At 47.9% G+C, this 17,283-nt stretch overlaps 1 protein-coding gene and 1 non-coding gene across 2 annotated transcripts; one reads left to right on the top strand and one right to left on the bottom strand.

Annotated features, from left to right (window-relative positions):
- Positions 1 to 375: 375 nt before the first annotated feature.
- LOC136550789 (probable LRR receptor-like serine/threonine-protein kinase RPK1) lies at positions 376 to 3,077 on the top strand. The gene is made up of 2 exons (XM_066542379.1): positions 376 to 1,264; positions 1,337 to 3,077. The coding sequence occupies exons 1-2, from the start codon at positions 481 to 483 to the stop codon at positions 2,647 to 2,649; spliced, it is 2,097 nt and encodes a 698-aa protein (XP_066398476.1). The 5' UTR covers positions 376 to 480; the 3' UTR covers positions 2,650 to 3,077.
- A 3,332-nt stretch (positions 3,078 to 6,409) lies between these two features.
- On the bottom strand, positions 6,410 to 6,489 carry LOC136553087 (small nucleolar RNA R12). Its single transcript, XR_010782994.1, has one exon. It is a non-coding gene; the product is annotated as a small nucleolar RNA R12 (small nucleolar RNA).
- Between the last annotated feature and the right edge of the window lie 10,794 nt (positions 6,490 to 17,283).

Genomic DNA, 17,283 nt, shown 5'->3' on the forward strand with positions numbered 1-17,283 from the left:
CATCTACCAAACGAATTGACAATCATATTCTCCAAAAAGAAATGATTAGGCCAGAACTAAAATGATTACAATTCCTTCCGCCCCAGTAAATTCTCAAACTACGATGGAATTCCTAAAATGGGTGACCATACCATGACCAAGCAACGAAAAGTAAAATGCGTTGAACAGAGGAGGACGGCCAGCAACCGCCAGGAAGCCGGCGACGAAGCAATGAACAATGGGCACCACAAAACCGACCATCCCCGTCGCACTCCGCCCCCTCTCATTTCCTGAAAATCACTCCACGGTCCTCCGTTTCAGCCCCTGGCGTGGGTCCCACTGCGTGTACCAGTACTAGTCTCCGAGTCCATCGATAGGCAGTCGGCAGACTCGGGAGTCACCCGGTCGCCACTGACAGACAAAGCTCCCCACCACCGCTCCCGTCCCGCTTGGCGCTTCGAGGAGGTCCAGGTCCGTGTCCTCGTCGGCGACTGGCCGGAGATGGCCTTCCTCCACCGCTCCGCCACCACCGCCGTCCTCTTCGCTCTGCACCTCCTCCTCACCACCACCGCCTCCGTCGCGTTCTCGCCGTCGTCCCTGCCGGAGCAGCAGCAGGACGACATGCCGGCGCTCCTCCACCTCAAGCGCGCCCTCACCTCCGGCGCCGGCGACGCTCTCCGCCAGTGGTCGCCGGAGTCCGGCGCCCACCACTGCTCCTGGCCGGGGGTCACCTGCGACGCGCGGTCCGGCCGCGTCGTGGCCCTCGCGCTCGGCGGCCGCCTCGGCGGGGAGCTGTCCCCGGCGGTCGCTCGCCTCACAGAGCTTAAAGCGCTCTCCTTTCCCTCGGCGGGGCTTGGCGGCGAGATTCCTCCGCAGCTCTGGCGGCTGCGGCGCCTCCAGGTGCTCAACCTCGCCGGCAACTCCCTCCGTGGCCGCCTGCCGGCCACCTTCCCGGAGGGGCTGAAAAGCTTGGACCTTTCCGGGAACCGGCTGAGTGGGGCAATCCCGCCGGCGCTGGGGAGCTGCGCGGCGCTCCGGCGCCTGCGGCTGTCCTCCAATTCGTTGGACGGCTCCATCCCGGCGCGGATTGGGGAGCTCGCGCGTCTCCGCGTTCTGGACCTGTCCGGGAACAGGCTCACCGGCGGCGTGCCGCTGGAGCTCCTCCATTGCAGGGGCCTCGTCAGGATGGATCTCAGCGGCAACTTGCTCCACGACCGGCTGCCGTCGGGCCTCGCGGAGCTCACGAACCTGGAATTTCTCTCGTTGTCCGGCAACAATTTCAGCGGTGAGATACCTTCCGGTTTGGGCCAGCTCGGGTTACTGGAATTTCTTAATCTGACCAACAATTCTCTTTCAGGCGAGGTTCCTGTTGATCTTGTGGCACTGCAAAATCGCACTGTTTTGCTTGACAACAACAAACGATCTGATGAGGAGATAACTGCTGCTGCTGTTAATGCTGCAGCTCCCGTCTCACCAGTTCATGTAGTTACTGCTCGTTCAGTTACTGGTGAACTGTTTCCTGTTTCTCCTATACCAACAATTATCCGTCAGCTGATTGAGATAAGGCCGGGCACTTCTAATGGCAGCACCTGCAGCAGTGGCAGCAATGGTGATGGTGGCTTGGGAATCAAAGAGATTGCTGCCATAGCTGCAGCATCAGCCATTGTCGTGGTTCTGTTAGTTGCACTCACCCTGTGCATCTGCACAAGGAAATGGCCTCTGAGACCATCAAAGCGCTCTGTTAGGACAAGGGAAGTCAAGGTTTTCGCCGATATTGAAATTGGAGCCCCCCTGACATATGTGGCTGTTGTCCACGCTACTGGGAATTTCAATGCTAGCAACTGCATTGGCAACGGCGGCTTTGGCCCGACATACAGAGCCGAGGTGGCACCTGGAGTTCTTGTGGCAATAAAGAGGCTTGCTATTGGGAAGCAGCATGGCTACAAGGAGTTCCAAGCAGAAGTGAGGATCCTTGGGCAATGCCGTCATCCTCATCTTGTCACTCTCTTGGGGTACCACATCAGCGAGTCGGAGATGTTTCTGATATACAACTATCTTCCAGGTGGCAACCTGGAAAGCTTCATACAGGAGAGGGGTAAGAGGCCAATCAGCTGGAGAAGGCTTCACAAGATTGCTCTGGATATTGCTCGTGCGCTTGCGTACATGCATGACGAATGCGTCCCCCGCATTCTGCACCGGGATGTCAAGCCAAACAACATATTGCTCGACAATGAATGCAACGCCTACCTTTCTGATTTTGGATTGGCGAGGTTTCTCCGGAACTCAGAAACGCATGCGACAACGGATGTTGCTGGTACTTTTGGTTATGTGGCTCCTGAGTATGCAATGTCACGCCGCGTGTCTGACAAGGCAGATGTCTACAGCTACGGAGTTGTGCTGCTGGAGCTGATTTCAGACAAGAAAGCACTGGACCCATCATTTTCGCCATATGGAAATGGTTTCAACATTGTCAGCTGGGCTGTGAGGCTTATCCAGAGAGGCAGGGTTCGCGAGTTCTTCATCGAAGGCTTGTGGGAGAAGGCCCCACATGATGATCTGGTTGAGTTCCTGAACCTGGCGGTCCGGTGCACGCAGGAGTCTCTTGCTTCTAGGCCCACAATGAAGCATGTTGTTCGACGCCTAAGGGAACTCCGACCGCCTTCTTACTAGGAAGACAAGGCGCTCAACGCCTAAATACTTACCTAAGAAGAACTGATGGGCTGATAGCTAGGTCGCCCCCCTGCAAAGCCAAAGGGGGTAGTAGCTGTGGTAAGGAGGTAAGGAGGTGCCATCAATTTTATCTCCTCAGCAGCCTCCTCTCCACCAAGCTTTACTGATGCATAACATTCTAGGTAGATGAATGCTTCCTCTAAAAAAAGGGAAAATATAGAAAAAAGAAAAAAAAGGTGAAAAAAAAGAAAACTGAATGCTTCAACAGTTCTGCAACTACATAACATTTGAGCGAGATTACTTCTTTTCCTGCATGATTGATGAGAAAAAGGGGTAATGATATGTAGTTTCAGAACTGTTGAAGCATTTGGCCTTCTGAAATCTTGTAAATATTATCAGTAAAGGTTAAAGTTTTACATGTATGGATCGATGATTGTGTTGGTATGTTCACTGTTCTCGTTTCATGGCTTGAATTGTACCTAGAATGAGGTAGGTCACAATTTGTGATCGTGAGAACGCGATAGCAGACGCTGCTAGCTGCAGCTGCCAATTTGCAGATGCTGTTGCTGCACTCTGCCTCGTGCTGTTGCTAGTAGTTGCAGAATGCAGGTTGTACTTTTTTTTTGAAAGGAAAACAATATACCATTAAACACTTGGTCCAGTTAAGTCACTGGACACCAACAAAGTTACAAAGTCTGGCATTTGTTCTTGCCAAAGCCGAGGACCATCATCATTACAATTGAGGCCCATAGCCGCCAGAGTATCAGCAACAACGTTACACACTCTGGAAACATGAGAGACAGAACATTCAGAAAAGTTATTATACATTAAGCTTCTAATCTCTCCTATTAGAGGGCCTAGAACTGATCTGTCATAAGTCGGATTAGATAGCAGTTTTGCTACAAGAACAGCATCAGTTTCTACTATGACCCTTCTCATCCCTAGCGTAGATGCAAACTCCAGGCCTTCAATGCAGGCGATGGCTTCAGCATGCTGGACAGACATTAGGAAATCCGCTGATCCGCTGCCTGCAGCAACAGCATTGCCTAAATGGTTTCTTATGACGAACCCCACCCAGATTTGCGTGAGCACGGACTGTAAGCTGCATTGCAATTAATCTTGCCATTTTGATTTGCAGACTGGAATTGCAACTCTTTTTTCAGTACTGACTGCATCCCTCCATGCCTGCAAATGAAAAAGTACATCACTGACTATTTGTTGAGCTGTTTTTACCTTCTCCCCTGCATTGATTTTATTGCGTGCAGACCACCAACACCACATAAAAATGACAATCATGTTTTGACAGTCGGCAACTTGGTCGGCCAAGTGAGCAGCCGTCCTCTGCTTCTCCCTTTGCCGGGGCCTCTGCCATTGGTCTGATCCAGGCCGCATAACTCAGATCGGACGGCCCGTGTTCAGAAAACGAAATATTTCCGTCCTGCAGGCATAGTCAATCGAGTAAGATAAATCGACAGTTCAGAACACGCTTCAATCTTTTGGGTCCTAGAAAGTAGAAACTAGACAAGCTTTGGTCAGGTCTTGCTCTGATATATGTCAGTGTTCATCAGCCATTCCTGAAAAGAAAGGAACAAGCATCAGCACATCAACTGCTTACTGAAGCCTTTGTGCTGAAATCAGGGGTTTTGAAACCCTGCATCTCCTTCCAATGCAGCAGAGGGGTTTAGTTTAGGAAATATGAATTGACTCGTGCCTGGCTGACCTCCCTGTATTTTTAATACAAGCTAGGTCCAAAGAGACAGGGAACCATTGCTGACTTCCATATAATTGAGAAGAAACTTCACAGCACATACTATCTAGAAGCATCACTTAATTCCGTTCCTAACCACTCACAGCCAGGCACTAGTATGCAAACCGGATGCCATGCTGGAAGCTTGGCCAGCAGCTTCCTCCTGTATGTAGGCTGTAACATGCAACCTGAACAACCAGCGCCTTCTCATTGCTCTTCTGCAGTTGCTGACAGCGATAGCACAAGCTTTTGGTCAGTCGGTCACATCAGTAATTAAGAGGAAGCGAAAAACCAAGAATTAGGAAATACTACCAAAATAGTAGCAAAATCTTGGTATCTAACACACACCAGCCATGTTTTCAAGTTGTCCGATTACTCGTCCTAATCGGTCTCTAGTGTTCGATTAGGAGGTCCGACTCGATTAGCCCGACCAGAAAGCTGGTCGTCCGATTAGTCGACGAGAAATCGCAATTAGTTGTCCGACTAGGACAGGGACGCCCAGTTTGGTTACTCTGTTTTTGAGCCTGTTTAACTGAACGGACATATGAGCTACTGGGCTTGCAGTTTGGCCTGTTAGGGTTAGAATGTTTAGCAAAAAAGATTGTTAGCCTTTGTTGTGCTGCATCTGGATGCGAGCTTAGTTGGAGTGAATTTTCTGCCGTAAGTGCTAGTGTACTACTGCTGAGTAATTAAGTATGGTAGTAATATTGATATGTGATTCTGCATTATATTTTATGAAGGTCCATACAAAAAAGAGAAACCGATTAGAGCACCAAAGGTTAAATATGTTGGTATATGTCAGTTACAACCGTAAGATGGAAAACAGATTTAAAAAAAATAGAGAGCTAGGTTCCAAAGGAAAGAGATGCAATCCACTCTTGCTTGATGAATTTCATTGGAAAAATGAATGGGTCAATGAAAATTGTGAACCAGAACCGATTCAAGAAGGTGCTGGCGATGCTATGACTTGGGTTGTTATGGATGAGGCTATTAGTGCAACTCAGGGTCTAGAGGGACGTAACTTGCCTAGGGCTGCTGCTACTCGTGCTGCTGTTGCTACCCCTGTGAAGCTTACTTATGCTAGGAAGTAGGAACAGATATTGATCAAGTTGATGATGAAGACCAAGATCAGCATGTAGATTCAGCAATAGCAATGGAGGAGGATGAAGAATCTGCACCAACTCAAACTGGAGATGGACCAACTGGAGATGGAGGCTTCAATTTTAATTTTGATTTGCTTAATTAGATGGCTAGTTGCCTACTTTTGTTGGACTGTTAAATGTCAATGTTTGTGACTCTGTGTTGAACACTTTAGCTATGTGTACTAAACTTGTTTGGTTATGTAATATGTTGGTTGTGTGGCTGCTATGGTCTGCTATGTGCTAACTGCTAAATGCTAGTTATTTGCTACTGCAGCAGTGCTGCTGTTGAGTTGTGTCAAGATCAAGACTACATTAGTGTTGCTAATTATGGTCTTCTTTGATATTTTAGGCTTCCAGCAGCAAGTCAGCAAAGAAATGGAGTTTGGGACATGAATATGGACCTCTGGACATGGCAGAAAAGAGAAGAAACACAACTCCCACAAGTAAGTCATCAGCTAAACACTAATATAGTCTTGATGCTTGCTTTATTGTGTATACTATATAGTATATATAGGTATATATATAGTATGTATATGTCCTGATATATAGGATGATCAGGGCTCGACTAGGCTTGACTAATTGGTCTGGTCGGCAACTAATCGCGATTAGTCTTCTGGTTGGTCCATAGCGACTAGGATGGACTGGACGGTCGGAAAACATTGCACACCAGAAAAAGAAACCACACCCTGTCTGTAACATCGATCATTTGTCAAAATCAGTCGGGACCCATCTATTTCTGCTACTACCAATCAGCACTGTGCATATACAGTTGGGAGAAAAAGGCATTTTTTCAACACGCCCTGAAGGCATCGTGCATTCACAAAGAAACCAGAAGGCATTCACATACGAGATTCGGTAATGATGTGATGTGATTGCTCGGAAGCAGCTGGCTAATAACATCATCTTGGAAAAATCAGTGGGAATCCGTCTGGTTTTCTTCTGCATACCAATCATGTGAGATGAGTGCAGATGCATCCAAAATACGAAAAGGAGGTGACCGAAAATACTGGAGGAACATAATTCAAACTTGTGAATAGGGAAAAACAAAATACTAGTCATGCTGATTTTGACAGTGGATCTCCAGCTGGGAGCTATGTACGTATACCCCTCTTTTTACGGATGCCAGATTCAGCATTTCACCTAACATACATTTCCAAGTGAGATTTTTTTTGGTGTGCAACTACAATCAGGCATGAGCGAAATGGACAACAAGTGAATGCGGAGGAGGATCCTGAACCTCTCGCGATGAATGCCATCCTGGCCTCCGCCGGCGCCGGGGGGACGGCGGCGAGTCGGTGACGATCGCTGCGCTGGTCTAGAGGGACGGAGGGTGACGGCCGCCGCCTGGCGCGGACGGAGGAGAGCGGCGGCGGCGGGCGGCGGCGGGCGGCGGGACGTGATGAGCCAGGTGGAGAGCTATAGCTGGGCTACTGGTGCGTGGGCCGGTGTGGGCTTCATTGGTAGGAAACATGAACCATTTTTTTTTTTTTTGAAAGACAACGGGGATGAACTCCTTTCTTCTTAATGAAAAACGCGCTTCGGCGTGGTCGAAAAAAAAAGACAACGGGGGATGAACTATACCCACCTGATTCATTACCACAGATCCCAGGGAAACCTGGTGGAGCCCGAGTTCGGCGTGGCGCCACAATTACAGAGGTACATAGCGAAGGAGCAGAAGTTAGACAAGATGGGCAAGCTTCTCGACCTCCGACATTCCCATAGGGCCGCGGTGTTCTTGCAGGTGGCAATTAGTCTCTCGACGCTTGGCGCCATCCCCCCTAAAGACCACATCGTGACGGTGCTTCCACAGTTCCCAACAGCATAGGAGGAGGAAGGTAGAAGCAGCCTCTCGGGGAGCCCTGCTAGGCGTTTTTGTTTCCCAGAGTTTCTGTATTTCTCTAGGTTGCTAGCCTATTCTTCTCCAGAAGGAGCGAGCGAAGGAGCAGCCCGACACTATGTGATTTGCATCTTCATCTTGACTCTTGCAAAGGTCACATGTCGCATCAGACAGTAGACCTTTTTGTTTTTTTAAAGGAAGAAATTGAAACGATTTTGACCTGCTGCTAGAAGCAAACATGAAATCGAAAATTGGATTGGGGCACCAAGCTCGTTCATAATAACACTCAATTCAGTAAGCCGACGTACTGAAAAAACCGAATGCTGGCATGTCATAATATCCAATACAAACAAACAAACAAACAAGTATCTGCGTCTGATCCTGCTGATCGATACTCAATCAAGGCCAGGACAAGCAGGGACGACAATGACGTCAGGGAACTTGACCATCGAAACTGTTTGGAACTTAGCCTTGCTAGCTCTTCCGATCCACCACCTTCAGCAGCATCATCAGTGATCAGTTGCTTCTTCTACTAGACTAGTAGTATTCGCTTGTAGAAGTTCCAGTGCGGGTCAGTGTCCGTGATGGGGGGCTGACCAAAAGGGTGCTCCCTGACGTAACGCCGGACATCATCTGCAGTAGCAAGGCTCTCCAGGTACAAGCGAAGATCTCCACCAGGTCCTGCTCATGGGGCATTGTTAAGCCAATGTAACTACTTCTTATTAGTCTAACGTGTTACATTCTTTGAATCACCAGGATCAAAGATCTAAACGGTAGAAGGGTTCTATTCGGTATAATAGAAGCAGTATATTTTAATGCATGTAGAACTAGAGAGAAGAGAGATGTAGAAGATGATCGTGTCAGACCTGAGACCACAGTGGAAGAAGATCCGTTCGTGTCCGCCATAGGGTCGACGTCTGCGCTAAGCCAGCGACGGTCGGTGAAGGCGAGGTCGGTGATGCGCGGTGGCGACCGACGATGAAGACAGTGGAGTCCGGTGACGGCACGGCTGGTAGCTTCCCGTCACTGGTTGCACGCCTTCTAGATCGGACTAGAGTTTTGGTGTCGGTGGGGAGCTCGGCTCAGATCAACCTCGTGATTAGAGCCGCCGGCCCCCATCTCTTTTTATAGCGCAGGGTGACAGAGGCCCTCCAGCCATGGTGGGCTGGGCGCCCTCGATCAGGGCGCGAATCAAAGGCCCAACTGGGCCGTTGGGTCCACTTAGGTTAGAGATCAATCTAACAATCTCCCCCTTGATCTCTTTCCATCTTTCACTTTCATATTATTTACTTTTGTTCATTCCATTACAGATTAGCGTATAGAGCATGTCTCATCGTCACGGTCCACTGCCGATAGATTTAACAGCTACAACACACTACTCTATTATGAAATAGATACTTATCTTTGGGCCTTCTTTTGTCCAGGAATTATAGGCTTTCCCTTAAACCCATGCCGGCTACATGTTCTCTAAACACGTTGGGTGGTAAGCCTTTTGCAAGCGGATCCACGAGCATCTTTACTGTACTTATATGCTCAAGACTTATGACTTGATCCCGGACTTTATCTTTCACAACATAATACTTTATGTCAATGTGTTTGGCAGCACCACTTGACTTATTGTTGTGAGCATACTGTACTGTCGGATTATTATCACAGTATAACTTTAGTGGTCTATAGATGTCGTCAACCACCTTCAAACTGGGTATGAACTTCTTTAGTCAGTTCACCTGCCCTGTTGCCTCATAACACGCTACAAACTCGGCATACATTGTGGACGATGTAGTGACGGTTTGTTTTGAACTTTTTCACGAAATAGCTCCCTCTGCGAGAGTGAATACAAATCCAGACGTGGATTTTCTATCATCTCCCGCATAATCAGAATCTGAATACCCCACTATATGGAGTGAATCAGATCTTCTATACGTCATCATGAGGCATTTCGTTCCTTGCAAATAACGCAAGACTTTTTTTACTAATTTCCAGTGTTTCTATTCTAGGATTGCTCTGGAATCTGTCAAGTAACCCGGTAACAAATGCTAAGTCAGGGCGCGTGCATACTTGAGCATATTGCAAGCTTCCGACAGCTGAAGCATATGGAACCGCTTTCATTTGATCGATCTCATATTGGTTTCTAGGGCATTGAAAATCTCCATATCGGTCGCCCTTGACTATAGGAGCAGGTGAGGGCTATATTTGTGCATACTGAATTTCTTTAAGATTTTCTCTATGTATGCCTTTTGTGACAGTCCTAATACCCCTTTACTTCTATCTCGGTGAATCTCGATCCCTAGAACAAACGAAGCTTCACCAAGATCTTTCATATCAAATTTTGAGGAAAAAAAACTTCTTTGTCTCTAGTAGTAGACTGACACCACTACTAGCAAGTAAGATATCATCCACATACAGGACAAGGAAGATGAACTTCCCATTCTTAAACTTTGTATAGACACAATTGTCCTCTACATTATCTTTAAATCCAAAATTCTTTATTGTCTGATCAAACTTCAAGTACCACTGTCTTGAAGCTTGTTTTAATCCATAAATGGTTTTCTTTAGGCGGCATCCCATTCGTTCTTTTCCTTCCATGACAAAACCTTTCGATTGTGCCATGTAAACATTTTCCTCCAAGTCCCCGTTGAGAAATGTCGTCTTTACATCCATCTGATGTAATTCTAGATCATAATGTGCCACTAATGCCATTATGATTCTGAAGGAAAGACTGGAGAAAAGGTCTTATTGTAATCAATCCCTTCTCTTTGCGTAAAGGCTTTTGCCACAAGTCGGGCTTTATATCTCTCTATATTCCCTTGAGAGTCAAGCTTTGTTTTGTAGACCCATTTACAGCCTACTATTTTGGCTCCTTTAAGAATTATCTCTAAATCCCAAACTTTATTGGCATTCATTGATTTCATTTCATCTTCCATGGCCTCAAGCCACTTTGATGAATGATCACTTCTCATGGCTTCTTCAAATAAGGTGGGATCATCCTCCATTTGAAATTCATCAGTGTTGTACACTTCATAATTAGCAGGAATAGCTGATTTTCTAACTCTTTGAGATCTTCTGGGGGCCTCCACATTTGGCACATCTTCTGTTTGAGGCTGTTGTTGCTCCCCCTCATTTGTGGTAATAAGTTCTACAGGATCCTGAAGAACAGGTTCCTCATTATTATTCATTGTTGCCACAGGCGGAATAACAACAGGTGTTGGCACCATAGTATCTTGTACTGTCGATGCAGCGATAGCAGGTAGTGAGAAAAATGGCTTATGAATCATCGGAGTGGGCGCATACACCCGCTTCTCTTCAAGGTCAATTTCTCGAGCTACCATGCTCTCCCTCATCATTTCATGCTCTCCCTCATCATTTCATCTTCAAGGCAGCGATAGCGTGTCTCGTTTCCACAAACTTTGTATGTCTATTTGGACAGTAGAAACGAAAACCTTTTGACTTTTCTGGGTAGCCAATGAAATGGCAACTTACTGTTTTGGGATCTAGCTTCCCAATGTTTGGGTTAAATACTTTAGCTTCAGCAGAGCTCCCCCACACATGCAAGTGGTTTAGTGAGGGTACTTTTCCTATCCACAACTCATACGGTGTTTTGGGCACCGACTTACTTGGTACTCTATTGAGAATATGAATGGCGGTTTTTAACGCCTCCATCCATAGACTCAAAGGTAAGGTGGAGTAACTTATCATACTGCGTACCATATCCATCAGGGTACGATTGCGTCTTTCAGCTACTCTATTCTGTTGAGGTTCGCCCGGTGTTGAATACTGGGCAACTATGCCATTCTCCTGTGAGAACCTTGCAAAAGGTCCAGAAACTTGGCCATATGGGATATGCCGACCGTAGTACTCCCCTCCACGGTCGGACCTCACTATCTTAATCTTTAGGTTGTGTTGGTTTTCAACTTCTGCCTTAAATATCTTAAATTTATCCAATGCTTCTGTTCTTTCTTTGATTGGATAAATATAGCTATAACGGGAGTAATCATCTGTGAATGTTATGAATAAATCATAACCATTCACACTCTTTACAGGAAACGGACCACAGATGTCTGTGTGAATAATCTGTAGAATTCCTGCACTTCGTTTGGTATCTTTCTTAATTTTCTTTACATACTTTCCTTTAATGCATTCTCTGTATTGTTCTAAATCTGAGAGCTCTAATGAAGGAAGAATATCATTCTTAACTAGTCTTTCTATTCTCCCCCTCGAAATATGGCCTAAACGACAGTGCCATAATTTCGACAACGCATAATGAGCTCTCTTTCTTTTTTTGTTTACATCCATAGATGAGGATATATTCACATTGTCGCACACAACGTTCCCATCATCGTATACAACATTCACATCATCACGTAGTGATAACAAATAAAGCTTATTTTGTAAGATAGCAAGACCAACACATGCATCATTAAATATTATCTTACATTTGCCATTTCCAAAATGGCAATCATATCCATCGTTGTCCAAACATGAAACACAAATCAAATTCCTCTGTAACGAGGGAACATAAAGAATATCTCTAAGTATAAGTTTGAAACCATCAGCAAGCTCTAGAAAAAGATCGCCAACGGCTTCAACTTCTGCTTGGACTCCATTTGCTACTTTAACATGTCTTTCGCTTCTTTGCGTAGTCCTCGTCGAACGGAATCCCTGTAAAGAATTAGCAAAGTCAATCCACCAAGTAGATTTCGAATACTGTACATACAAGGATTCATTTATGAATATAATAATGATCTCACCTTTCTTTGCCATGATCATCTTTAGGTAATCGGGACAATCTTTCTTATAATGTCCCATCTTCTTGCAGTAGAGACATTGATCTTTCTCTACTGTGAATTTGTTTTGCTGAGGCTGATGCAGCATGAGACCCTTTCCCTTTGACTTTGAGGAGGAGTTAGCATTATTATTCTTTTTCTTATTGTCTTTCAAATAATTAATAGAGCCACCATTGGCAGCTTTCATTCTCTCCTCCTCTTGCACACACATAGCCATGAGCCTCTCCATGTCCCACTTCTCGGATTGTATGTTGTAGTTGACAACAAAAGTGTCAAACTCTTTTGGCAAGAAAGCAAAAATCAGATGGATAAGGATCTCATCCTTGAGAGCCAGATCCATTGGTTTTAGCTTGAATGCCAAATTGCTCATCCTTAGTATGTGCTCTCTAATGCCACCATTACCTGAGTACCTCTCTGTTACCATCTGCTTTATCAGCTGGGTAGCATATGTTTTTGAAAAGTCAGTAAACTAACTCTTTATTCTTTTGAGATACTCGATGATGGTGTCACACTCTGAGATTGAGCCCACAATTGCAGGCTCAATCGTGTTCTTTATTACAGTTAAACACTTCTTGTTGACAGTGACCCACTTTCTATGCTCAAGGTCATAGGACATTCTTTGGGATGCAAAATCCCTCTCTCTGGTTGCCCAAGCGGCATCAGCTTCGTTTGTCTCCCTCACCGGTGCCACAGGCTCTGTGGGACATGGTGTGGTGGCTACTCAGTCCACCTTAGCCAAGATGAAGGCCAGGTCGATCTTTTTCTTCCACTCAATGTAGTTATCACCTTTGAGAGTGGGGATGTCTTTGATACAACTCATCAAGTTGTATCCGCCTAAAAACACAATTCAAATAGTGTGAGAACATAAATAATAATAATAACAATTGCATGCCTTGGTTTCAACGTTGGTCAAAATTAAAACATACAATTGTTCTCTACACTAATTCTACATCACCATTGGGCAGAAATAGAATTAATGCATGACAAAGCATCATAATATTGCCATTAATCAAGATTGGTTAGAATAATAACAATATTATGATCAATTAAAACATACCATTTTCAAAATTAAATTCCCCCGTTGGTTCGAATTTAATAATGAAAATAACATCTTTAAATACGCAGCGGAATAAATGAACTCATTTTCTTGAATTTTACCCACAGGGAAAAATACTTTTTCTATTTTCTTTTGAGCCAATTTCCATTTTTCAATTTTTTTGGAAAAAGAAAAATGCGAAATCGGGCTCATTCTTTACTGTTTTGGCCCAAAACCAGCAAAAAGCCGGCTCGGCCCATTGCCTCCGCGCGCGCGAGCTGCCACCCAGGCCGCAATGTAGGCCTAGGCCGGCAAAGCTCCACGGCGCGCTCACCCGCCAAGGCCACGATGCGGTCCGTTCGATCTGAGCTGTCCGTCTGCATCGGACGGCTGCGCAGCGTCTTCGGGCGAATAAAAACCATCGACGCCGGCCTCCTCCCAAAACCCTAACTCATTTTCTCCTCTGCTCTCTCTCTCTTCGCCGTTCTCACTTCTCTCCTCAGCGCACCACAGCGGCAACCAAGCAAGTCCGAGCGAGACGAAACGGTGGAGCTATGGCGCTGTTGCTGCCCCCCTCGCCGGCGTGCGCGCTCCCCAGCGGGTGAGCGCGCCGCCGTCGAGCAGCCTGGCTGTGGCGCCCCTTTGGCCAGAGCCCGGCGAGCAGCGCCCCCGGCTCAGTGTCTTTTCCCCGCGTGCCAGTGTGACAGCGGCGCTACGCAGCGGCGAGGTAGGCCTCCCTTTCCCCTTCTTCCCCTTCGGATTTAGTTCTCTTTTGGTGCTCGGATTGAACCAATTTGAGATGGGGATCGAAGTTAGGGTTAGGGTTTTACTATTTCTCTTCCCCGTTGAAGACTTTTACGGATTTAAGGTTCAGCTCTTACGTTCTTAAGGCCAAAACCCTCTTCTTTTTATCCTTTCCTTAACCCAGTTAGGGTTAGGGTTCAACCGGACCTTCTTTCCTTAACCCAGTTAGGGTTAGGGTTCATCCGAATCCTCTTTCCTTTTCTTAGATCCGAACGGATCTAAACTGATAAGCTAGATCTATACCTAAATGAGGCTCTGATACCATTGTTACATTCTTTGAATCACTAGGATCATAGATCTAGATGGTAGAAGGGTTCTATTCGGTATAATAGAAGCAGTACATTCTAATGCATGTAGAACTAGAGAGAAGGGAGAGGTAGAAGATGGTTGTGTCAGACCTGAGACCACAGTAAAAAAAAGATCCACTCGTGTCTGCCATGGGGTCGACGTCTGCGCTAAGGCAGCGACGGTCGGTGAAGGCGGGGTCGGTGACGCGCGGTGGCGATCAACGGTGAAGACAGTGGAGTCCGGTGGCGGCGCGGCTGGTGGCTTCCCGTCACTAGCTGCACGCCCTCTAGATCAGACTAGGGTTTTGGTGTCGGTGGGGAGCTCAGCTCAGATCAACCTCGTGATTAGAGCCGCTGGCCCTCACATCTTTTTATAGCGCAGGGTGACAGGGGTCCTCCAGCCATGGTGGGCTGGGCGCCCCCGATCAGGGCGCGAATCAAAAGCCCGACTAGGCCGTTGGGTCCAGTTAGATTAGAGATCAATCTAACGTAATGGAGTGGATCCAAGCTTATTGCCTAGTGCATCATCCTTCTCGTTCTTGTAGCTTTAGGGGCAAGGGAAAATGGTGGTGTGTGGCTGCGCAGCAGACATATATATGCATCAAAGGGAGACAATGCAAGTGTCAAGTGTGTGAATGACATATATGCCAGGAAGCTTGCCTCGGAACTTTCCATGGGGCAGGTGAGCGTTGTGCTTGTCTTGGTTGATATCGGTGAGCAGGCCATTAAGATCCAGGATAAGTAGCTTCTTCTTCCTCCTTGGTGCTAAACTCATCATTGCAGACACTCTTGGTGAGCCCATGTCCTGAACGACCCTGCTCTCGGCTTCCTTCTTGTGATCAATGGAAGCACCATGATCATTGATCACACATCTTTGGAATCCACCGCCGTGCAGCTGGCGGTATTATCCACCAAGAACAAGCATGCCTCTTCTTCATCAGCTGTCACTTGACCCGCCTTCCTCTTCTTCGTCTTCTTCAAGCCGTTCTTGCTCTCGTCGGAGCTTGAAGCATCGGCCACATGCTTATCCGGTGTACCCTCCTCAGCTGCAGCAGAAGCTAGAAAACGGCTTGAGATATATATATAAGCAAGGCAGCATAGCAAGCGTGATTTCACCAATCACTAGATGGTTTGGTTGAGGAGATAAAGAAAAACATGAGCGGGCCTCACCACCAGCAGCAGCAGCAGTAGGCTCTAACAACACAGCCGGTTGATCTGCCACATGGTGTTGATCAGCTATGACGGCGGCACCGGTGGCGTCCGTTACCGTCGGTGTGGGTTGCTGCTCCTCATTCTTCTTCCTCTTCTTCAGATCAGGCTCCTTCCCTTTCCCTTTGATAGCGGAAGGTTGCAGTTCCGTCTTTGACTCGGTCACCAGACCACGCGCCAGCCCGCGCTTGCCCACGCCGCGCGCACGCCACGCTCACCAGCGCCTCGCTTGTCTCCCGCATAGGTTTTTTTCAGTATAGGCTATAGAGTTGTAATGCAATAAATATTCATTACTGAGATCAATGCAATCTGAGGTTTGATCCAACTTTGCTTCATGGTATCAGCCAGCGCGGTTTTTCCCCTGTCGCCAGCGCTCGCCTCCTCTTCCGCTGCCCACCATGGATGTCAATCCACTGTTCAATTTCGAGCAGTTCGCCCATGGCGGTTCCTCTCCTTCTTCCTCCTCCATCGCATCCTTCATAGCTCCTTTCGATGATGCTCGCCGGGCGCTGCCACCACCACCAGCGATTCATCCTATTCCAGCCTCTTCCCTCCAAATGATCAACATCAAGTCCCATGTTCCGGTGGTGCTCGACATCGTCAACCCGAACTATCCCGAATGGCGGTGCTTCTTCGACTCTGTCCTCGGCAAGTTCGGTCTTCGCTCCCACGTCAACGCTGCTCCAACCGCCGCTCAGCGCACCGATCCAGAGTGGCTCATGATTGATCAGTGCTTGGTCAATTGGATCTACAACACCATCACACGCGACGTCCTCTGCATCGTCCGTGTTCCCGACACCCCGGCGCACACCATCTAGACCGCGATCGTCGATCTCTTCCACGACCATCAGCTACATCGCGCCGTGTATCTGGAGGCCGAGTTCCATAGCCTCTACTAGGGTGACCTCAACATCACGGACTACACCACCAAACTCAAGGAACTCGCCGACGCCCTCTGCGATCTCGGCCAGCCAGTCTCTGAGCCCTCCTAGGTACTGAATATGTTGCGCGGGCTCAACAACAAATTCTGCCACACCATCTCCACCATCACCTCCAAGCAGCCCCCGCACACCTTCCTATCTGCTCGATCCTTCCTTCTCCTCGAGGAGCTCTACGAATCCTAGCACGGTAAGCTCGCCGCGCAGCACGCCTTGGTCGCTCAAGGCAGCTCACGGCCACCATCGTTGGCTAGCGTTCCCTCAGGCGGCTCTGTAGCTGGAGCCCCGGGTGTCAGGTCATCCTCTAGCGGTTATAGCTCCAGCCTCCAACAACGGTGGCAACGACGGCCACAACACCAACACCGGTGGCCATGGATCCGGTTATGGCAACAACCGGTCTAGGCGGGGTCGCGACCGTGGCCATGGAAACGGCAACCCTGGTGGCCATCACACCTTTGCCGTGGGTGATGGCCAGGGTTCCCGGCCCTCCTTCCTCAACATGCCATGGACTGCCAGTTACAACCCGTGGCAGGGCATGGTCTAGGCTTGGCCGATGCCCTTCCGGCCACCGACAGCCGGCGTTCTCGGACCGCGCCCCGGCACTCCGGCCCAGCAAGCCTTCATCGCCGGCAACCCCAACTACCTCGTGGCGCCTCCTATAGTCCTACGTACGAGCCGAACGCACTGCTCGCCGCCCTAGCCAATGCCAGCGTCACACCTGCTAGAACCAGCACCTCGGACTGCTTTCTGGACACTGGAGCTTCGTCCCACATGGCCAACAACCCTGGTAACCTTCAATCTCCTCGTCCTCTTTCTTCCTCCACTTCTATCACTGTGGGCAATGGAGCCA

This window comes from Miscanthus floridulus, chromosome 4 (genome assembly GCF_019320115.1).
Source record: "Miscanthus floridulus cultivar M001 chromosome 4, ASM1932011v1, whole genome shotgun sequence".
In the NCBI taxonomy this organism is placed as follows: Eukaryota; Viridiplantae; Streptophyta; class Magnoliopsida; order Poales; family Poaceae; genus Miscanthus; species Miscanthus floridulus.